Source organism: Anomalospiza imberbis, chromosome 13 (genome assembly GCF_031753505.1).
Source record: "Anomalospiza imberbis isolate Cuckoo-Finch-1a 21T00152 chromosome 13, ASM3175350v1, whole genome shotgun sequence".
Lineage (NCBI taxonomy): Eukaryota > Metazoa > Chordata > Aves > Passeriformes > Viduidae > Anomalospiza > Anomalospiza imberbis.
Genome location: NC_089693.1, coordinates 11,658,633 through 11,682,253, shown reverse-complemented (window position 1 = coordinate 11,682,253; position 23,621 = coordinate 11,658,633). Strand labels below are relative to the sequence as shown.

At 37.5% G+C, this 23,621-nt stretch overlaps 1 protein-coding gene across 9 annotated transcripts in view; it reads right to left on the bottom strand.

Annotated features, from left to right (window-relative positions):
- The window catches only part of DMXL2 (Dmx like 2), a 58,532-nt gene that overhangs the window by 12,946 nt on the left and 21,965 nt on the right, over window positions 1–23,621 (bottom strand). For 8 of the 9 annotated variants that reach the window (XR_011003788.1, XR_011003787.1, XR_011003792.1 and 5 more), the window contains exons 16-42: window positions 23,120–23,239; window positions 22,431–22,658; window positions 20,181–21,860; window positions 19,771–19,881; window positions 18,842–19,011; window positions 18,182–18,279; window positions 17,858–18,023; window positions 16,636–16,900; window positions 14,953–16,040; window positions 13,696–13,887; window positions 12,893–12,969; window positions 12,485–12,615; window positions 11,583–11,831; window positions 9,836–10,017; window positions 9,392–9,522; window positions 8,821–8,906; window positions 8,383–8,584; window positions 7,071–7,188; window positions 6,222–6,284; window positions 5,741–5,827; window positions 5,540–5,661; window positions 4,744–4,882; window positions 3,755–3,815; window positions 3,551–3,678; window positions 1,882–1,959; window positions 1,199–1,290; window positions 572–624 (exon numbers count right to left, since the gene is read on the bottom strand). Coding sequence is in view for 2 of the 9 variants with exons in the window: in XM_068203934.1 (XP_068060035.1) it covers window positions 572–624; window positions 1,199–1,290; window positions 1,882–1,959; window positions 3,551–3,678; window positions 3,755–3,815; window positions 4,744–4,882; window positions 5,540–5,661; window positions 5,741–5,827; window positions 6,222–6,284; window positions 7,071–7,188; window positions 8,383–8,584; window positions 8,821–8,906; window positions 9,392–9,522; window positions 9,836–10,017; window positions 11,583–11,831; window positions 12,485–12,615; window positions 12,893–12,969; window positions 13,696–13,887; window positions 14,953–16,040; window positions 16,636–16,900; window positions 17,858–18,023; window positions 18,182–18,279; window positions 18,842–19,011; window positions 19,771–19,881; window positions 20,181–21,860; window positions 22,431–22,658; window positions 23,120–23,239 (6,117 nt within the window). In the remaining 7 variants the exon portion in view is untranslated. The remainder of the gene's footprint in view (window positions 1–571; window positions 625–1,198; window positions 1,291–1,881; window positions 1,960–3,550; window positions 3,679–3,754; window positions 3,816–4,743; window positions 4,883–5,539; window positions 5,662–5,740; window positions 5,828–6,221; window positions 6,285–7,070; window positions 7,189–8,382; window positions 8,585–8,820; window positions 8,907–9,391; window positions 9,523–9,835; window positions 10,018–11,582; window positions 11,832–12,484; window positions 12,616–12,892; window positions 12,970–13,695; window positions 13,888–14,952; window positions 16,041–16,635; window positions 16,901–17,857; window positions 18,024–18,181; window positions 18,280–18,841; window positions 19,012–19,770; window positions 19,882–20,180; window positions 21,861–22,430; window positions 22,659–23,119; window positions 23,240–23,621) is intronic. The other variant, XM_068203935.1, reaches the window with a different exon arrangement.

The window sequence follows — 23,621 nt, the reverse complement described above, 5'->3', positions numbered from 1 at the left end:
GTAGATCTCAATCTTAAAATGCCTTTCTTCTAGAAATTGCTACCTGAATATTTTCTAACTTTGCAGACATATTCCTTCATATGGGTAATGTCTTATCAGCTGGCAGCTTAGTGCTCTCATAAGAAATACCTAGATCTAATGCACAAGAAAGCATGATATGCAGTCTAAGTTACTTTAGATTACAGGGTCATACCTGAATTTAAAATTTGAGAAAATATAAAATTCACCATATGAAGTTCAGATAAATTCCTGATTTAGAAAAAGTAGAGCTGATCTTGAGCAATTTGGTCTAGTGAAAGGTGTCCCTGCTCATGGCAAGGGGAGTGGAAAGAAATTATTTTTAAGGTCCCTTCTAACCCAAACCTTTCTATGATGTTCTTCATACTTTTCCATACAGAGCAGATTAACATCATGCTAGAGAACATGTAGAACCAGGTGCATGTATTAGTGTGCAACACAAACTTAGATCTGTTCCCCAGTATAATGTTTTCCCCTTGCCCCAAATGCACACACAAGCTGTATTTCCTTAATCAGTAAGAAGCAGAGGCTTAATTTTCACCACAGTACTTACCGTGTATAAGACTGTTACTAGATGAAACCAAGGTGTCCCAGAGGCACACGTTTCTGAGGGAGAAAAATCCAAAATCATTATGGCCTATTGCCAAGTGACTCATGGGGTGACATGACCTCAAAAGTGCTCTCATTTTATGTCAGTCTAGAAGGCAGAATTGAACACTCTGCAGTTATTGGAGAGCATTTGCAAAGAACTAAGAGTTTTAATTATTTTCTTTGCTCTTTTATGCTTCTTAGTGGAACTATACCTTCTACCCTTAAAAAGTGCACTGATCAAAAGTTGTGTCAAATAATTATAGAAGTTATTATTTTCAGAGGAAAAGAATTATCCTGCTTTGCTGAACAAATTTCTACTCCCAACAACAGCATCATGTCAAAGTAGTTGCATTGGGAACACAACTTGAAAAAACTGGTTAATTATTGACCACTCCTCAGACAAAGTAAACTTGGAAACAAGTAATTGAAGAAACGATATTCAAAGAAATTATCTGGCAAGTTCAAGCTGTAACAAAACTTAGAACAATGAGCCTTAAAATGTCAGCCACACATTAATGCCCAAGAGCTCAGCAAGTTAAGGGAGATGAAAAAGTAGTTTTGAAATTCTTCATTGTTTCTTTAAACACACCTGTTATCATTGGATTGTCCCGATGTAGCAACTAGACTTGAGGAGGTTATAAATGCAAAGTCACTTGTGGTTTTACTGTGGCACTGCCAACTCTATTAAAAACAAAACAAACAGAAAAGTGCAAACTTACCAGTTGTTATTGGCATCAAAAGTAACTATTGTGAGTCTGATGTCAGTGATAGCAAAACACAAAGAGTCTTTGAAACAAAGCTTAAAAACTGACAGTTTGAAACTGAGAATGGAACTACTGGATTAATATCCAGTACAAAATGAAAAGATACTACATTAAGTGACAAAGAACAAATCCACAGTATAGTGTATGACAACAGCCTGATAAATTAAACATGGTCTTCATGTTAAGAAGCAGTAAAATGTACTGAAGAGTGTATTTTTATTAAGTTTTGGGGTTATAAAGTCATTAGTTGTGGCTCTGATTTTTAATTTAAACACGGGCAATGTTGAAGGAGTATTTGTAATTGCACTGTAGCTTATGGTTATGGTGCAATTGCTTTTGCAAAGAGGTATCATTGAAACTCTGCAGTTGTTTTGATGAAATGTGCCAACTAAAAAGCAGCAAAATCAAATGTTTCATTAAAATAATACACTCTGGGCCTGTTTCAAGTTTCAAAGACTTTGCTATCCTCTACAATAATAATAACAATAAAAAAATTCTGTTTACTTACCAGGTAGGGCTTAGGATTTGAGGTGGTTTGGTTTACTTGCCAAATACTTAGAAAACCTTCGCCATCAGCAACACCACACTGCAAGGAATAAACTGCATTTATTAGCATGACATGGTGGTTACTGAATGCTTCATGACAGTAAACTGCTGACTTCAGGGAAAAACCCACCTGAACCACCAAACCTTCCCCTGCAAATTGAATATCAATAACAATGATGGTGAAGACAAAAAATAAAAACTAGTTTAGAAGCCAAGTGAGTTCAGTGCTGATTGTTTAATGATTATTTAACGATTGATGCTCTCCTGCATACCCAATTCTTTTCTGGAAATGCAGAAAGCATGGAAGCTTATCTCTCAAATCCTAATGTTAGATGCTAAAGCTAACAAAGGCATCATTACTGCATGACTCTACTTGAAAATGCTTAAAAAAGTAAGATGCATGACAGCATGCCATAATGCATGATGAGAACAAAGTCATGAACGGTAAAATGAGTGAGCTATATTTATTAACCAAAATGAATAACATTTACTACTGTATATTCTATGCAGCATGTTCTGTAAGTCTTTTACAAAATAATTTTAGAAATATTTAGAGATATTTTTTATATTTTCTCTTTTTAGTTGGGTTTCACAAGTCCTGCCTAAATGACCTTCATGTGAAGCACAGCAACAAGTACGTCTTAATTTCTGACTTAAGATTGATTCCCACATAATGGTAAGATTGCAATATCTCAAAACACATTTTTAGAATAAGTTTTAGAATAAGTTTAAATGACATTCTGTGCCACCTGAAAATAGATATGCTGAGAGATACTTTATATTTCCAGCTATGTCACATTTACTGTTTTATAGCTATGCACAGTCATTCCCAAACTCCTTTAATTAACTTTTTATAGCTTTTAACTATAATGAAGTGAAATATTTTGTCAGTAAAAATGCAGACAAGACCTGTTAAAATAATAGAATGGGCAACATGAAAAACTGAAGAGGTGGGTATTCCTCCCAGTTTCTTTCTTTCTCTACTGTTCTTTCTGCATCTCATATCCCTCACAGAGTCACTTCTGGCCAAAGCATGCCTTTTTGTACTCTTTCTGCTCTCCACTCTAGTGGAGTACACTCACAGCCTTTGACTCATGGGCTGAATTATCCCTGTCTTCCAGGTTCTTCTAGGTAACGCATTCTGTGGAAACTTTATCTTGGCCAGAATGCAAAGTGGGAGGCACTTCTTGAAGACCTGTGCCTCTACTGATTGACAGCTGGGCTTGATGATCTTGGGGGTCTTTTCTACCCTTAATGATTCTATTATTGATACAAGTGTGCATCTATAAAATAAGGAATCTCTGTAGTTTTAAAAAAATATTTAATTTAAAAAGATCACCATGTGGAAACACAGATTTCTGAAGAGGGAGAACAAATAGTGTGAAAATGTGGCAAATAGGATATGGGATAGCAGTGAGGAGCTGAGAGAAGAGCAAGCAGAATAAGGGTCAGGGTTTATTTCAAAGCTTCCACATGCAGCCAAAATGCACAACACAGTATCATTGTTCTAGGGCATCCTAAGAGTTCTGCATGGCAGCAGCAAAACTGCTTTAGAGGTCACAGCACAACCAAATGTTTCCTTACGAATAAAAACTCCAACCCCCCGACAAAACCCTACATGTTTTACTTACCTTATTTCCCTGGGCATTGAAATACATCCTTGTCACCCTGGCATTCCCAGCCTGCTGGAAGCACACCAGCTGCTGTGGCCTTGTCCACTCAAACATTCGGACACTTCCATCTTGTGCTCCTGTAAGATCTAAGATTAAAAGATGATCATTAATAGTACAGTATTTTGTAGAAAGTTATCAATTCCACACTAATGATTCACTTACAATACTGATGGACTGGATGTGAAGCCATTCTCTTGACGTTATTCAGATTTCTTTTAATCAGCTTTATATGAAACAAAGAAAAATTAAAATAATTTTGAAAAAGACAAACATACCATTCTATTTTGTTTATACTATTACATGGTAAGTGTCCCCTAGTTTAAAAAAAATCTATTAAGCTAACATTATTTGAATGGTCCTACATCAAAATTCCCATAAGAAAGAAAACTGTTGGTGGTTTTTCATGAACAAGACAGGACTGGTGGGTTACATTCCTTGAGCTTTATTGCAGCATCAGTCTTGTTACATGGTTGAGACAATTGGAAGATGGCAACAGCTCATGTCTTGCCAGCAGCAGCCAAAGATTTCTTTGTTACAGAGCATTTTAAAAACTTTCTAGCCAATAGCATATTGCTAAAGCTTACAGACCATTGTTCTAGCCAGTCACACGTACACCTGCTTCACACAATGCCTGCTCGTATACTTTCTATTAACAATACACAATACTTCATTATTAAGCTTAAAACCCTCTATCTTGCTAAGCATATTTTTCTGCAGTCTTAAGGTCTATCTTGGCCAAGCCTAAAACTCAAACTATTGTTTCATGTCCTTGCTTGCTGTACTATTGTAACTTTTCTACTTTCAGACTTTGCAGCTGTAGCTAGCTCTAATTTCTCTCTCCCTCTATGGCCTGCTTTCTCAGCTTTCTGAAAGTCTTCTTACTTTTACTATTTCTCACAATAAACCACCCAGAGTGACCCATTATTTTCTATATCACAATAATTCTGTGTCACAGAATATGAAAAATGATAAGTCACAATATATGAGAAAATGATTTGTTTGGCCGTCTTTTTGCCAGGTCTTGGTTGCTGTTGGCCTTTTATGTCAATACTGGATTGACAGTATGATGACTAATGCATACTAGGTCACTCTAGTAAATAACAGATGATAAACAGCCCCATGTCCTGAGCTGCGCACACAGAAGTACTCACCACACCAGCTCCAGTGCTGGTTTGCCCAGTGCCTAGCCAGGGCATGGATGGAGATGGCTGGATCTGACTCACTCCAAATGATGGTGCACTTGAAGGAGCCAGTGTTGTGGTAGAACCACGGAAGTCAACGTCATCAGAACTGTGAAAGAACAGTTCTGCTTTAAACAGTTCTGCTTTGCTCCTAATAATCTTTAATTATTTGTCAAGAGCCTAATGGCTCTAGTGGGTAGAGGAAGTGACAATAATGAGACTATAAATTGATAATTCCTGCACTTATGCAGTAGAAATTCTTTCCATGAGCCCCAAATCTATCCATGTTTAATCTCAAGAGATGATCCCAGTATAAGAATATAAGCTTCCCTGAGAAGAAAATTGTTGGGCTGTCCCTGACCTGTGTGTGCAGTGTGCAGGGAGCTGGTACAGCAGAGTGCTCACTGCAGCTGATGCATTCACAGCTCTCAGCACAGGAATGGAGGGGGACAGGAACAACCAGCATCAGCTACCACAGCTGCCCTCCACACTGCACTGATGCAAGGGAACTGCAGGGTGTCCAAGGTAGCACTTCCTTCATTACCTTATGCACCACATGGGATTTCATGTCACTGCACAGTGCACGCATTCTAAAGACAGTAATTATTCTCTTGCTTTCCCTCCCTTGCAAAGCAATCTGAAACCTACTGAAGAAGAGTAATTAATGTTTTTTGTATGCTCCATTTGTACTTACACAGGCAATACAGACACAGCCTCACAGAAAAGCAATACTCTTATTAATATAATCACAAAGAAACAGCCTTACCTTTTAGACTCTCTGTCATATTCTTCCCCAATCCATATAAATGACTGAGCAGCTAGTAGAGCTGAAATATCAAGTTCTTGAACATCATGTGTAGATGCCAAAACAATTTCATTGCTGTTTGCCTATGCAGCACAAATACAAAATTTATACTAACTATAATTAAGATCTTTTATTAAATTTCTTGTAGTATTTGAGGCTTACCTTGTTAACTGCAAATGCCATTATCATATCTGATTCTTTGTGAATGATCTTTGCTTTTCCTCCAGGGTATCCAAGATCTGCTTCAACCTACAAAACATTTATAAAAAACTTCAATTAGTGTGAAAATCCATTTTGTAGTGCTACATTCAGAGTGCAAAATTCTATACAAAATTCATGCAAGAAAAGTTCAGTGGCCTTAGCATTGTTTCAGGAGCTAAACTTTAGACTTCTCATACTCTTTGGTGTTCTAGTAGCCAGAAGTGATATTTGAGTGTAAGAAACACAAAGTTGTGTGTGCAGCACTATTTACAAGGTGTTCACTCATCCCAATTATCAGGATATCCAAAGTTAGTTCATGGATTAAATGCCTGTCACACGGACTACACAGAACACACAGCTTCTGTTAGTCACATTAGAAAAGAAAAGCCAGTTCCACAGAACTTTTAAGAATGTGCTAGAGGTTTGGGAGAAGGGATACTACCTTGTTTTTGTGATCTTCTGCTACGCAGTTTTGTTTGACCTGCTCCACACGATCTTCTACAGACTACATAACATCACACAGTCACAAACACAAAACACATGCACAAACAAATATAAAAAAAGAATGAAACATTCCAAACTAGATTTTAAAGGCCACTCTGTCAGTAAATGATGACAAATGTATTTTTAACTTTTTATAAAAGGCACAGAAACTAAGACAGGAATCTAAACAAACTCACTTAAAATGTAATGCCTCCTAGATGAACACAAAATGTATGATATAGTAAATAAACGGAGGAGTAATACACACACAAACTCCATACTTACAGGAATTCTAAAAGATATTAAATCATATACTTATTTCCCATGATATTTATGTGTTGGCTTAAATTTTCAGTTAGAACATAGCAGTTGTAACCAGTACAATTTGTAAAGCCCCATATTATATATTACTATATAATATTACCTTTATATGTATATATTACTCATGCATATATACATATACACAAATGAACAGCACATTTAAATTCCTTTTTCAGTATGACACACCAAAAAAAGAAAGAATTTTCAAAATTCTTTGCTTTTTACTGTTATTGCAAATGTTCTGTTTATTAGGATAGTATTCAAATACATAAGGGTGAGATATGTCTTGTTTAAAAATATTTGGTTCAGTTGATATCCCAATCAACAACATGACAGTCATGTTGATTTTGAAAAAAATCCAAACATTGCTAAATGAGAGAAACTGAAATGTCAGTGAAAAATGGGAAGAAAAATTAAATACTGAGGAGACTGAAGAACAGTTATAATTGATCTTTGTTTTTTCAAAAAAGTTACATCCTTTGTTTACCTCACTCTGCTTTCTTTTCTTTGTGAATATGTATCTTATGAAAGTCTCCTGAAGAAGTTCTTGCTTCACAAGAAAATGCCAGAGCCTTTTTGCTGGAAGAGCTGAGTAATCCTTTGATCTGGATAAAACAGAAGAAAGAAAGAAACACAGAGTATCCTGAGTTGGACGGGACCCACAAGGATCATTGAAGCCTAACTCAAGTCTAAGAATTCCACCATGTGTCTGAGAATGTTGACCAAACACTTCTGGAACTTTGTTGGTGGTGCTGTGGCCACCTCCCCATGGAGCCTGTTCCAGTGCCCAACCACCTCCTGGGTGAAGAAGCTTTTTCTAATTACACACCTAAGCCTCCACTGACACAGCTTCAGGCCATTCATTCCCTCATGTCCTGTCACTGTCACCAGGGATCAGAGATCAGTGCCTGCCCCTCTTCTTCCCCTCATGAGGAAGTCGTACCTGCAGTGAGGTCTGCCCTCAGTCTCCTCCAGGCTGAGCAGACCCAGTGCCCTCAGCTGCTCCTCACACAGCTTCACCTCCAGACCCTTCACCATCTTCACTGCCCTCATTTGGATACTCTCTAATAGTTTTATATCCTTATTATATTGTGGCACCCATAACTGCCCCCAGCACTCGAGGTGAGGCTGCCCCAGCGTAGAGCAGAGCAGGACAATCCCCTCCCTTGTCTGGCTGGCCATGCTGTGCCTGATGCCCCCAGAACAGCTTTGGCCCTCCTGGCTGCCAGGGCACTGCTGACTCATTTTGCAATGTTGACTCAGTTGTAGTTTAATATATTGACAAAAGCAAGCTATTTTTGAGTTGAAAACACAGTTCACTATCTGCATTTACAGACACCTCCAGGCATGACACTGTCTAAACACAGGAGGATCAGCCTCTAAAAGGACCTTAGTACAACTGTCTTTCTCCTCCCCCAGACATCTGCATGTATTATATAACTCTTCTGTTGCTGGGACAGAGTGAGAGACAACTGCTACTGAAGGAATAGTAAAACAGGTTGAATAGGGTGTTCCCAGCAGCAGCCACTGCCCTTGATTCCTACAACCTCTGCTCTTTCCTCATTTTCCTTTCTTGTTGCAGCTGTGAGAGGTGCAGCAGAGGAAGTAAAGGCTGCTGCAGGAGGCAGGCAGCTGCACAAGAATGAACAAAGGGATGTGGGAAAATAGTTTCTGTAAAACATTGGCTACTAGACCTAAGAGCTAGACAACCTTTGTTTGGCTGTTTAACGTGAGAAAAACATCCTCTTTAGAATTTCTGTGATCCAAGAATGTGTTTTTGCTTGGAAAAAAATACTTACTTGAATGGTGTGTTCTCAGGTTCAATCATTGCTTTATTGCGGAGAATAGCTGGTCCTGCCCCTACGCCCAGGTCACTGGGGTAAGTATTGATGTAGTTTGGAGGTGGGCCTTCAAACTGGTCCATTCTATCTTGAAGAATCTGTTCCCAGTGTTCTAAATTTTTTATTACAGCAATGCCCAATGGAGATGTTACAGGCAGATCTAAACAGAAATATTAATGAAGTAAGGCTCAGAGAAAAAAAATTAAGCTACAGTGAGTATAAAACCCCATAATAACATAACCATCCAAAAAAAATCTTGAAAGGAAATGTACATGTTGGCAATTGTAATAAATAATATATTTAATTATTTTAATTTTAAAGTTAGAATTAAAACATGAAGTCTGACAGAAAGCCATATATACAGAAAAATAAAATGTAAAGCAGGATTTAGCATACCGGTGAATTCCAGACCAGCAATGGGAAAGAAGTTCTTAATGTTGTGTAGAACTAATTTTACCATTGTCAGATGTAGAAGAGCCCAGCTGTATAAAAAGAGTTAGTCGTGTTAAAAAAACACTGAGTTATCTACAGAGTATTTTTCCTCTTCAAGCAAATACACAGGTTAGAAAAACATTGTAGAAAGGTTGTATTTAACCTGCACCTCATTCAAAAGCGACGTGCTTAAATCAGCAGCCTAAATCATTATTCTAGAGCTGGTATTGTGGCACCTTATGTTGAGTCTTAAAAATGAAAATGTGTGTTTCTCAGTTGTTTTCCCCTCCCCAAAAAACTGCAAACCACACAACTTTAACTTCCTAATCCCTTTTTTCTGGCAAATAAATGGGGAACTGTTATCGTGATGAGAATTTGTAATTTCCGTTATCCCATTGCCACAGACAAGTCTTCGCAGTACTAAAATTGCTTGACTTATGTTGGATGGTGCAGAAGATCCGTATTTTTTTTCAATTTGGAAGCAAAGGTAAGCATATGGCATATTTATTCTAAAAGAGTGACAATTTCTGCTGACCTGTAAGAATTGGCATCTGTGTGTTCCTGGATCTGCACATCGGAGAGGAAAGCGTCGTCCTCTTCCTCATCACTGTGAATGCTTTCATCAGAATCATATATAACACCACTGTCTGATAAAGGGAGAAAGGGCTGCAATGCAAAGCAAAAGTCTGTATAAAAACAATATTCTCATCTCTTCTCTGACTGCACTTATGACTCCCATAGAGTTTAAATGACAGCAATTTAACCTGTAAGTCAATGTCCCTAGAAATACAAGTAATTAGCGAGGGGGGGAAGTGTTAATCACTATTACTGACAGGAGGCATGTTTTGAAAGTGAGGTAATAGACTTGTAGGCTCTTTATCCTTTATTATCGGGATAATAATCTGCATCTTACTACTAAGAGTGCTCAAAATTTTCACTTTATTTTTGCCTTTTAAAGCTTAATGGAATTTTCAATTACCTTTGCCATAAAATAGTCCCACATGCTCAGTTCTGGAGGAATAAACTTTTCTTTGTAAGAGGGTCTTTCTGCAGGTACAGGTGGTGGTACATTGCTGTCTTTTACTGGTCTTCCTGGCACCAGCATTCTCATGTTAAACCGACGGCGGTGTTTATCCATTTCTTCTGATGGAAGAGGAGGTGCTAAATTCAGGTAATTAAAAAATTTATATTAATATTGCATCTTTAAAATGTCTGTATTTTATAACTGAAGCAACTAACACCACTGTTATTGGTACTAATTTCTACTGATTTAGAATCAAAGCCAGCCTAAATAAAGTAAGTGTAATCATAAAAAAGTTTCATTCTGATAAATTCAATAATTGTGGCATTTAGATACTGGATATATTATAAAAAATACATTTTACTTTGTATTTACATACTGGACTAATTCTTAGGAGATGTAGCTTTTAAAAAGTCTTGTAGCTAAAAAATTTCTCAAGAAAGAAATAAATTGTTGAGAAATAAAGTAATATGTAAAATATCACTTAACAGTATGCTGCACAATTAGCAGTTACTCAAATATAAATCAAGGAATTCTTAGGGTAGCCAAGAAAATATTTGAACAGAAAGACAGGCTTTTTGACAACTGAAGTCTACTTTAAAGTGTTTTGATTTAAAATGCCATAATAGTAACCAAAATATTAATGTGGAATTTGTTTTTCAAAGTGTTATTGGCCAGGCAACATTGAATATCACACTTACTTTATTACAAGGGAGCTAGGTATTTAAAAACTACTCTGTTTGTTCAAAAAAGCCACTACCAACACTGATCTACACTGCAAGTCTTTACAAACCTTTGTTACCATCCTCTGAAACATCAGAAGCTGTAGCAGCTTGAAGGTTAAAGGAAAACAGAATACATCTCAAATGAACATGACTTACAGAAGTTATTCATGCTATTACCTTATGAAAATAACTGCCCTAAATGAGTTTAACTTATTCCATGAATGACAAATACCTGTTGTGCATACTTGAAATAGTGCAATGCCTTATTACTGTTTGGTTTTACATTCTGGAGAGATAATGTCTAATTTTTGCATAAGTTTCAAGCCTATTGGTGATTTAAAAGTCTGCGTGATGTGATTTTCAGTATCGCTGAAGTTTATCACAAATGGTTGTATGTCTTTGTCTTCACAGTCTGAACTCAATCTCCACTATTGCTCTTCCTCATGCAGCATATTAACACTTGCTCATCTTTGAAAAACCCCGAGTTTAGTTAGAGCTTAGATATGCATGAGCTGTTTTTCTGCCAGATGAAGTTGGTATTTCTTCTCTGTGGTCTTGTGCTAGGTGAAATCCTACCTTGCAATATAAACTGATTTCAGAAATATTGTTTCCTACTTACTGCAGTCATTAAATAACAACACTCATGTCCCAAAAAAACCCCATAGGTATTAACACTGATTTATATCACCCGGGTTTTTTTCCTTAAAAATAATGGCTGAAAGTCCTGAAAAATGTTATAAGTAAGCACCTAATATTACTATCATTATTATAATAACGTTTTATGGAAAATTCAAAATGTGCTGTATGACATTACAAAGCACAACTGCAAGGCTATTATTTGTTTCAGCTTTTTAGTTAATGTAACTGGTTTTTTGCCAGTAGTTTCTTAAAAGGAAGAAGGTTTAAAAGGAAGGAAGGTTCTCCTACTAGAAGAAGCATAAAATGCACACCATTAGCATGACCTTTAGGGAGCAGTGTACCTGGGATGTTTTCAGACTGCCTGCGGGGTTTCACGAGCAGCTTCACTCCCCCTCCAAAGACAGCAGCCCACATGCGGCTGTTGAGGGGGTGCGCCGCCAGCCGGAACAGCTCGTTACACGAGTTGGTGGCCAGGGCGTGGATCAGGAGACTCAGGTACACGGCTACAACAGCTTCACACAGCAGGATGTTCAACTTTGGTTGGTCTTCATCCTGAGCTGAACTTAAGAGGTTGATAAGTGAACTCACACCTGCAAGGAGGAAAAATTCTGGGATTAAATGAGTAGGAGGACAAATGGACAAAAAGGAAATGTTTTATCTCTGCACTTTATAGTAAACACTAGTAGCCACATGATGCTTTTATTCAGATGAAACATACTATTAACAATTTTCTTAAAATCATAAAGATCAAAATTATAAAAAACCTTCTTGGGTCTGGGACTTTTGCACTGCATTTCTCTGCAAATACTATGGGCAGTTCAGTGTGCCCATGAAATTCCTGCACCATTTCCACAGTTTATGCTTGTACATCAGAACTAGCTGCTTTGACAGCTATACCAAGTACAGCATACATGTAGGACTGTACTGTGGAGACAACAGAGGTAGCATTGCTAAGGTGTTAGGTAGACTGGAGGAAAACATTTTGGGGTGACAAATTGTCATTAAGTTTATCCTAAAGATAGATTATGGTCTCTTCTTCAAGAAAGACGTTTGCCAAATACAAAGTTTATTTTTATTTGTTTTGATATGTTAAAAAGTGAAAGGCTCTTATTATTTTGAGAATTGAGTTAGAAACATCTCTCAATGATTATTCACTATTTCATCCCTCATACAGGACAATGACATAATTCTGGCACATGGAGCTGGTCCAGTGGAGCTAAAAGTAACCTTATTTTAGTCTCACCAGGCCACTGAGCAGGAGATGAGTTTGGAGTTGCGTGCTCTTCGATGCTTTCTGTTCTCAGTCTGCGTCGATCACTCAAAAGCAGTCCTTGATAAACCATCCCAGTAAACTGATTTGCTTCTGTTTGACTGCTACATACAAATAAATTTTTTTCTGATGAGAAAGTGAGTATTCCAAGTGAGAGTGACATCATATTTTCCGACTGTTTACTGAAAAACCCTGAATGGTTGGCTTTATTATATCTGTGTAGAATTGATCAGGCATATAAAATTTAGCAATGTTTAATGTGTAAAAGTACCCATAAAAAAACATTTAATCCCTTTTTAAGTCACATACAGGAAGAATTTCCATTTAGGATGCACAAAGTATACTGCAAATGTAGGACTGTATGAAAACTTCCCTCTTTACCTGTAGCTGTGGCTGTCACATAGTGCTTGATAAATGGATGCCGAAAGTGAAGCTGCTAAAGAATGAAGTGTGTACACCTAAAATAAAGAGAAGCAATGAGCTATATGTTTTATATAAAATGTGAGTAAAATACATTTCTTTCTAAAGGGTATTGGAAATGTGTTCTGCAGGATTGTCCTAGTTTTAAAGCAATGGCAAGAAATAGTGACTGAATGTTACTTTAAGTTTACAGTACAGTGCTTAGAAAATCACAACTATTTGTTCAAGATAATTTGATGGCAGTCAACACCTTCTAACATTATGTCAAGATAATTAACTTGATTCTAATACAGAACAGCCACAGTAAATGAGCATACTGACGTAGTGATTAAGCATGTCCTGATATGACAATGGATTTGATGGAATGGTTCCTGGAAGCTGTACTATATAACACTGCAGTTCAATGTAGCAACAGCTACTCAATATACATAAAATACAAAAAGTTTGTGTAGTCATGATATAATATTTTTGTCTAAAATCTCTTTTCTTACCTCAATTATGTGCTTATAAATTCCTTTAGTCTCCAGGAGTAACAAAATAACTGGTTCTGCCTCACAATGCAACAAACACAGTCCAGTTCTTAAAAAGAGGAAATGCAAGGATTTCTTGGAAAGTTCAATGAAATCCACAGTGTCAAGAAAATGGTACTGTCCAACTGTTAAAAAAGCAAACTTTCCTAAACTCACCCTGTGCTCATTCCTGTCTTTTCCTGCTATCTTTCCATTTCATCAAACATTAGGCCTTAGATTAAAGCTATGCATTACCTTGACATCTTCAGTATTAGGATGTGGTGGTGATTTCATCTGCACAATAGTGTAAAGTATATCGTGGATGTGGTTGTTTAAGTACAGCACAGGATTAGCTATCACAGTTTTTGTGGATGCTATGCTTGCAGAAAGCAGTGGTAGTGTTGTGGGTAGTGGAAGCGGAGACTGAAGTTGCTTTACAGTAGTTTCCTGTTTTAAAAGGAAAGACTGTATTTAAAATCATTGCTTTGAAAAAAAAATAGAGATAATTTTATATCTTAAAAATATATTTCCCAGATTATTTATCCTCTTCCACTGCTGTCTACTCAGTACAGACAAGATTTTACCGCCAAAACCAAATTATTTACTATAATTACAGGGTTCAGACCTGATAACCATGTTAGCTGGATCACATTTTGATTTCATGCAGGAAGAGTATTTTCATGTAGTTCATTAGGAAGTGTGGAGATTGTTAAGAAACACTAACAAAAAATGTACTTGCAGTAGCACAAGTTGGTACAATAGTCACTGGTCTGAGTTTAGGAACAAAGCCAGATTTGTACTCATCTGAGTTTCTCAAGGGGAAACCAAGAGAACTTAAAAAAATTCTTTAATGTACATTCTAAGCCAAGTACCACCAAAACAGCTGTCTGTTGCCCCTATTTGAAATAGGAGAAATCTAGAACTAGACCATGTGAAAAGACTTGCCCAATATCAGATTATTTGCTGTAGCTCAGTGTAGTAGTTAACATTTGCTGTAAAATACTTCTTTGTATGAAATGTAGAAAATGCCTTAACAGAGTAAAGAGAACAGTACCCTGCCTTACTTTATATTTGTTGAGCCTTGAAGCTAACACCCCATTCCTTGTAGCTCCTTTGCATGATCTGCAAAGGTCTAGGAATGAGATTTTATTTCAGTAACTGTGAATTTAATTTATTATATAGCTACCTAGAAGTTTTGACCAAAATTATGTCATAGTAACACATGCATCGCTGCAGCTACAATATAAAACAGCAACATTTATATTCCATCATCATAAGTAGCCTGATCCTCAGTGTCACATAGAGATTCTTCAGAACCAAATAATCCGTATTGGGAAAAGCAGCACACATAAATAGCAAATTCTTTCTCCAAGAACATTAAAATTATCATGACCATTAGACTTACAGAACATTAGCAAAATCTGTCTAGGCACAAACTTATGCATTTGACACAACTGACAGTCTAGAACTGTTCACATTCTTCAGTAGAAATGAATTTTGAATTTGCTTTACCTGCTGTGACTCCTGCAGCAAGAACTTCAGCTCCATCCTTACAGATGCTAAACCTCCACCTTGTGCCCCATGGAGGCTACAATAACTGAGAAAAACTCTGAGAAGAGCTTGGTTCTTCTGCAGCCACCACTTCCGTCTCTCAGCGTGTTCTCGCTTTGCCTGTAACCTGCGTCTCTCGATCTGGTGCCGTTCGTACGAGCCAATGTCTGGCTTATCCATAATATCTTCGGGGTCAAGCAGATCCCCATTTACTTTGGTATATGTTTTACAGTAGTCTTTGTCCCCTGTGTCATGGTTGCATATTTCATGCATAGCAGCAATCTCTTTTTCCAGCCAGTTGTACAGCTGAAATCTGAGCTTTCCTCCATCCACTTCATAACCTGTAGCCAAAGTCCTCAGTTCAGTCATAAGGATTTTCAAACAGGCTCTGAATTTTAGTTGCTCAGCAATAACATCAACCTCAGTGTCACCTGCCTCAGAAACCTCGCCATGTGGTGTTTGAACCATGCTAGTGTCTGACGTCCTCTCATCTTCACTCTTAGAATCAGACTTTTTCATCATTATCCCAACATCCTTGTCTTCTTCATCTGATCCATTTTTGTCTTCACCCCAGTCAAGAGTAAGGGGCTCATCATCAAATTTTACTGCTGGTTGACTCCAGTCAAATTGTGCTGAAGATTCAACAGTGCTCTCCAAAGCAAAGGAAGTTGAAATGGGTTTTGACCAGTCTATATCACCACTTCCAGCACCATCCTGTAGGGCTTTGGAATCTGAAACGTCAGTCTGGATTGAAGGACTAGATGAATCTTTTTCTTCAGCTACAGGTGACTTTTTTCTTATTTTTGGAATTTTGGAAAGGACTTCAAGGGCTAATACAGGGCAGCCTACTTTAAAATGAGCATTTGCAGTAGTGAAGAACAATTTTCTTTCTATAAGATTAATTTTATCAACAAAGCTTTTCTCAGTTTTTAGACCTAAGGTGGCGAGAGTTCCTTCTGGTGAGCTGAAGTATCTTCGGATGAGCAAAGGGTGGGTCCGAAGATAGTTGTAGAAACTGAACACCACAGGATTGCAGGATTTGACGATAACTGAGGAATTAAACAGATATAACATCCATTGAAAATGCCTTTTAGATGGTATTATTCTGTTTTACAGTTATTTCCTGCATTAGAGATTTATCAAAATACACAAACAAAAGACATTTTTGGGTCTAGCTATCAAAATAAAATGAAATAATTACTTATTCCCCACAATAAGAATAAAGGTATAAGCTGAAAGAGTAGAAAGATACAAATCCTATCATTTGCCTTGCAGTTACATTGCACTCAGCTAAGCTATAAGGCAGCTGAGATGACCATCCAGGTAGAGATTTCCCCAAGGGAATTCCTATAGGAAATATGAAACCTATGTGGCCACCTGTCACTTAACATTAATCTTGAACAGATGGGATAGGAAATCCTGCTACAATACTGCTAATTCCTAGAAGAATAAGAATTTAAGTCCACTGGACAAAAGACCAACCAGCATTCATTTCTAGAAATGCATTGTATGGAAGTGCCAAACAAAGACAGCTCTCCTGAGCTTAGCTGACAGCAGGAACTAAGTTTGGTGCTAGAGGGCTGAAGACCCTCTCTTCTTTTTCTTAATAAGTTTGCCCTATTAGATTAATATTTTTTCTCTTACCTGGGTTTTCATCATCATCTTTGGGTGTTTGTTCCAATAACGTATCCAGTGCTCGTGTGTAATCTTTCATTATCCAGTATGCAATGCTTCTCAGAAATGGATCAGAATGCAACTTAGTGCAGCTGAATCCAGTTCCATCCTTCTGGCAACCCAAAATCTTTTCATAGAGAATGGAGGTGTATGTGACAGAGGTTTCAAACTCTGATTCATACAAACGAGCAATGACCATGGCCAACTGGATGTCTTCCATTTTCTCAAGGCACACCTATGATAAGCAGTGGGGAAAAGGTTGTTTTATAAGGGGAGTTCTATAAAATAAAGTAGATAGCAATAATGTTTACAGAACAGATATTTTTTTCCTCCTCTTATCTGTTCTTTGAAGTATAAATTAATCTTCAGGTCAAAAATGTGGTGATATATATCCAAGTAACATTTTCTTCTGTTTGGAAAGAGGTGTACTTTTCTCCATTTCAGGGATTTTAATATGCATAGCAGTACATAGCATTAAAAAATTAATATGTCAGAAGATAAGGATGTCTATTTTTATTCTATCTAAGAGAATAATTGCACCCTCCAACTTTCATGCTATTGCATCACTGGTAAGATATTTTTCACACCATCCTGTGTAGAATTACATCTCTGAGGAAGATACATTCTCAAGTGAAGACAAACATACTGTAAACAAATAGGCAGATATTCTAAAGGTTCTCTAAATCCCATCCTCTCCTGAGAGATACTGCTTAGCTTATGATCCTTCTTACAACTCCCTCCTCTCTTGTGGCAAGCAGCATCACAGTTCCACTAAAAAGGGATCCCAGAACTGCTTCACAAGAGAACTCTTGACTTCTATTTTTTTACTTAATGTTGTACCAAGAGGTCATGCAGAATAGCTCGAGGCTGAACAGAGTGCTACAACTTAACTGTGCAGTTCAAACAAAGTTTTGCCAGAAGGGTCACAGCTCCAAGTACTCCCAAGAGTACTTCCACTGAAGAATGGTGTATCTGAACAATTATTCTGGCCTTCAAATCAGCTTCCCAGTTGCTTTTCACAGTACTGTGGAGATAAATGGTATGTCTGCAGGGCAAAAGGGAGTCCTGTGTGGACATACCATCCCATTTCTGCTGCCACAAATTGTGAAAATTTCATCAGAGGACAGCTTGTAAGGATGCAGAAACATAGGTCAAATTAGAAACTGAAACTTAATTTCTCAAAAGCAGATACCTCTATAGCATCTTTTAGTGAACCTGCTAGCAAGAAAAATGCAGCTGACTGCTCAAAACGTTGTTTTCCCAACAAAGCAAAAGCATTTTTTAAAGCAGCTTTACGCCATCGGTCTTCATTGAAGTTGTGGCTGAAAAAGGCAGTCATCTTTTCGTCGTGCTGGGACCTGTATAAAGAAATGCAATGTATAAAGCTATTTATTATGTACCTTAGCATACTGTCACTTGAACATTACTTGAAATTAAACTCTACTCTTGAATGAGTTCTGCTTTGCATTCCTGGTTCAATTAAGATTTAATCAAACTTCAAGTCAGCAAAACTCACCTAAACAGACCCCACACCACTGCCTTTTTCTTCATAGCAAGGTAAAAAAGTGCAGCATCTAAGGCATCATTGTTCCTCTGGAATGAAGCTTTTGCAACCTGTAGTGAACAAAGCCTACTATTATTGACGAAAATACAAAAGCTGCTTTCAGCTAAATAACCTGTGTTCTTTGTCACAGAGGAGGTAGGTGAGACTGTATTATCCCTACAGTGCAGCAAAGCAATTTCAGTAAGAATGTTTTATTCCTATATAACAAAGCTCTAGACTGTAAATGTTTTTAAGAGTCAGAAATTCAGTGCTATTGCAGATAGCAACCCCTCTCAAGCAAAGTGGGACATTAGCAATGTGCAAATAAAAATATTTTCTTTAGAATTGTTACAGTAACTCCTACTATTAGGTGAAATTCCTCTGGCAATCCATTACTTAAAAATACTTAAGCTAATAACAGTATTTCTTGAATGAACACTGTTTGGGTTTTATATAGGACTCTTATGTAATTGATGATTGGATTTGGAGTACTAGGACAATTGTTTTGCTCCTGGATTCTTTGAATAAACTGTAACATTTAAAAATGTATTTTTACATTAGGTGGCTTGGAAATTTAGTATAGTAGGCACATCTAACAGTATGGAGCTAGAATCTGTAACCAGTAAAAAGTACCTTCTCAATGCACCTTCGGAGAGTGTTGATATTCCTGACCCACCAACCAATGCCCATAGCTCTTAGCTCAGACCACTGTGGGTCTCCCTTCTGGATAGCAGGAATCATATTGATCAACTCCTCCTCAGCCTCAGAATGGAAAGCCCATGCAAAATGGCAAGTTGACAGGCCTAAACAATAACATAAACCAATACAGTTCAGAAGACTAAGAGCTCCTAATAAGTTAATGGATTATTTCAGGGATGCAAAGTGGGGACTCCAACCCAAGAGCTGGGTATATCTGAGAAACACTGATTCCCTCAAAAGGAAGTAGAGCTGTTAAATGAACAGCTGAAGTATCTTTTTGCTTGCTCTCCTCTGTACTTCTTTCATAATTTTCCAGTACCCTATTCATACAAGAATTATATTTTGAAGGACCAAAGGAAAAATATTCTGTTATCACAGAAGCAGACTCATTTTGGGCCAGGAACCCTTCTCTCTGTTCTTTAGGTGGTAACTTCTTTTCTTTTATTGTGAAATAACTTTTGTTATTATTCTATTTTTGTAATTATTCTTTTATTGTGAAATAACTTTTTGTTTTGTTATTTACTCAGATTGAGAAAAAAACCCTGCTGTGATGAAAATAATAAAATATTCTTTAAGATAAACCCATGCTCATGTAAGGAAATGTCTTAATTCTCCTAGCAGAAACAATGAATTACATATACAATCTGTGTTTTATCTGGTTGGGCAATTTATTCATGCCTCAAACTGGATAGACCAGAATCTTCTACTCTACAGCTATACTTTTTTTGCTATTTACAGTGCATATAGGGAAGCCTACACCAAGCCTTTGCAAGATAATGGCCTTAATGAAATAGAAAATTAATATGCAGATAATAGAAATAGGACCTTATAAATCAAAGGTAAGCAGATCCTGTGAGGGTTACCTTGGTGGAGCAGCTGGACACGGTAGAGGGGAGGCAGGGATGTCAGCAGGCAGGTGTGCAGGCGCATGGCCAGAAGGTACCGGAGGCCACATTCATCTAAGGTATCTCTTCCTGTGCCGTAGAAAACACACTTTTAAACATGCAGCTGACCACAGCAGACATAGATACAAGTTATCATAACAGTGTGTGAGGAATGTATGTTTCTAAGGCTGCTGAGAACCTGAACTACAAGTTATTTATTATGTATGAGCTACAAGTAGATACTTACCATCTGTTTTTCTTTCCTGCTGTATCTAACCTCAATAAATGATGTTAGCTTTCAGCTTTGTTATCCCAAAATACCCAAGGACTAAGTTTACCTTTGCTGAGAAGAACAAGAATGTCAATTCAATAATATGTCAGTTACTAACCTGAGTAATTCTTATCTCTGTTCTCATCTAGTTCAGTGCTTGTCGTGGCCACAGTGTCTGCCAAAGCTACAAGGAACATCTGCTCCAGTCGAGTGAGGCCTGGCAAACTTGAGTGCATCAGGTGGCTTGAAAGGACACTGGCGTGTTCTCGGCCAAAGTAAGTTGGCCCATACTGTGACAGATTAATAACTTTGGATTTACTCTCCCTCTTTTCAGGCTCAAAATCTATAAAGTCTTCAGTCGTAACAGGTTGAATCTGGAACAGATCTGAGTACTGATCCTCTGTTTTTCTCTTTGCATGGTCTTCAGAACCCTGAGGTATTTTAGAAGTTTCTTCGGCAACATAGGTGGCATCCTGATCTGCAGCAAGCAGTGCATACAGTGGCAGTGGGGGAATTGAGTCTATCTCTGTGTAGTCTCGGGTACCATCTTTCCCAGCAGTAATGGTATCCTTGGCAGTACTGCCACTCACACTGATGGTGCGAGAAAGATGGCGTTTAGGACCAGTGCCTTCTCCAGCTTCTGTGTCTTTGACTATTGCAACTTCTCCTGCAATGCATTTAACTAAATGCGACAGAATGGCTTTGGCTCGGCGAACTTTACCCAGGTCCATCAGTTCTAATAACTGGGTCGGATGATACTGGGGTAGAGTAGGTGAAAGAACATGAGCAGCTTCAAAGAGGCCCCCGTCCTGAATTACAGTTGGAGTGCCAAAAACATCATCCACAATACCTGCCCCATCAATTACACTGGTCTTCTTCACTACTGCGCTTGTTTTGAGTGGATCTTGCGTTGTTGAGTCTTCAGAAGTAAAAACATCGCTTTCTCCATTACCAAACTTGACCGCATGCTTCCACTGGGCATAAACGTGCATTTCACAGTCCATCCCCACCACCAGTATTCCATCTCTCACCCAGGACAGAGACACAGGCAGGGAAGGAGTGCCATCCACAGATGAAACCAAATCAATGGACCTCAGCAACACCCACTTTGACTTCACTCCTTGTTTTATGCTCCCTCCTAGTGGCAGGGTGATGACAGCTACTCCCTCTTTGCTGCTGGTTTGATCTGTTACAATCCCTGAAAGCCTTCCATACATGAAGATGTTGGCACCCACTCCAACTGTCAGTATATGTGAACCATCTTCTTTTGAAACCCAGTCCAAATGCACCAAATGCTTGATACTAGGCACCAGGTATTTGTCTTTATTCAAAAACGCATCTGACTTACTGTAAACAAATAAATTACTATCCACGCTGACCCTTGAGTCAAGTACACTTCCAACCTTAACTAAATCATCCAGATGAATTGTCTGTTCCAAAACCCACTCTGATCCTCCAGTAGACTCACATTCAAGTATACAAACATGCATGGAAAATTCTTTGGAAACAAACCCATTATGCTGTATGGGTTGTTTATATGCTACTGCAAGACGTCCTGTGTAAGAACAGCTAACAGCAACTGGCCTTCCTACTATGCTCACTGTACTGCTGTTGTCTTCCCCTTCATCATTCATTAAAGGCCATTTTCTCCAGTGGTATGTCTCCTTCTCCTCAGTTTTGCTGTTCAGGTCAGTCTCTACAGTGCATCTCCAGAACCGCACCCTGTTGTCCGAACAGGACGTTACTATCAGATAAGGTGCGAGGCAGACAGGGTATATTGATGAGGAACTCAAGTGACCTGGAGTCAGAACAAACATTATTACTTTTAGTAATAGACAGTAGAATGCCTATATGATTAACGCAGATGTAACACTGTCTACCTACTGCTAGAGAACTTTATAGCTTGGAATGATTTTTTTAATTTGGATTTGGATAAGGGCAAATAATATCAGAGCTGGTAGCAGTCTTGCAGCTTGAACATTTCCTATCATCTGCATTTCTGGTTACTACTCGAAGAAGATAAACTGGAACTGAACTAATTCAGCGAAGGGCTCTTAGAACAATGAGAGGATTACAAAGACAAAGAGAAGAAGGTGTAAGTGCATCAGGTAAAAAACACACTATATATCAAACACAGGAATTCTAGCAAATGAGCAGTTGGGTATAAACTGTTCATTAACAGATTAACACTAAAAGTTACATATCCAACTAGTAACATAACATGAGCATGATGATTTGAAAGCACCTTTACAGTCCTTTGTGTTTTCTGTATCAGTAAATCAGAATCTTATAGGCTGGGGAGATACAATTCTATAAACTAGGAGATAAATCAGTGGACCAACTGTATAGCAAAAATTGTTAAAGTTACCTGCTGAAGGAGTTGCTCTTACTACTTCCACACCCACAGGAAGATCCAGGGGTTGGCTATACACAAGTCTGGAGCTCAAAATGAGTTTACTAGCAGTCTGAAGGTTAGCAATTGATGAAGATCGTGGTATGGGACTTATGCCAGGTGATACATCTGGAGAAGAATCCACAGTCTTCTGCTCAGGTACACAAAGCTTATTATCTGCTGAAGATGCTTCAGTTGGTTTTGCTAGATAAAAAAAATGCCAGCAGTGTTAAATATTGTTTGTAAGGACAAAGCATGAATATCTGATAATCAAATTTATTTCTTTTTACAAGAGCTCAAGTTGCACACAAAATAATTCTGTGATGTGTGCATGCTGTGTCAGTATTATTGCATGCTGTGACTATTCATTTAAGACATCCATAACATTCTGAAATACTGATAGTTTGAAATAAAGAAGCCACTGCTTAAGTACATTAGTCATCCCATCAACACATTTTTATATTGTTAGTAGTACAGAATGCAATCAATATTTGTAATGAACTTTACTGCTTCTATTACATTGATATATTATTCAGAAGATTCTTGATTTTTAGGCTTCTGCTGGGCAAAGGTGATACAATTTGTTTTATAATAAACCATCAAAGTTTATTTTATCTTAAGTAATATGATATAAACATCTAACAAAATTACAATCACTCACTCACCTAAACAGGCTTGTACAGATTTGAGATGAAGATGCCACATTTGAAGAACAGAACAGCCACTATTATCTTTTTCAATTACTACCAGGTAGAACTTCTCTGAGAAAGGTGGTGGACGATACCCTGTAATTTAGATATCATATATATACTATATACACTTAGATATTGCTCTAGGGTGATGAAATTTATATTTAACCTAAATAATATTTCCATAGCAAAAGATTCTCTAAAAACTACTGACAATAAAAACCCCATTTTCATCTTTGAAATAAATTATTAGATTATAAAAAAAATATTGAAACAGTATCATTAGTAGCATGCTTTAATTGACATTTTGATTGCTCATGACAACAGAAGAATTAAAAAATAGATACTGACTTACAATCTGAATATTAATCGCAAATCTAATTTATTAGATATTTGCCTTTCCATGCAGTTTGAACTATTTTGCCAATTTATAAAGACTTTTCTACCTTTCTTTTTTCTTCTTTTCTACCTTTCTTTC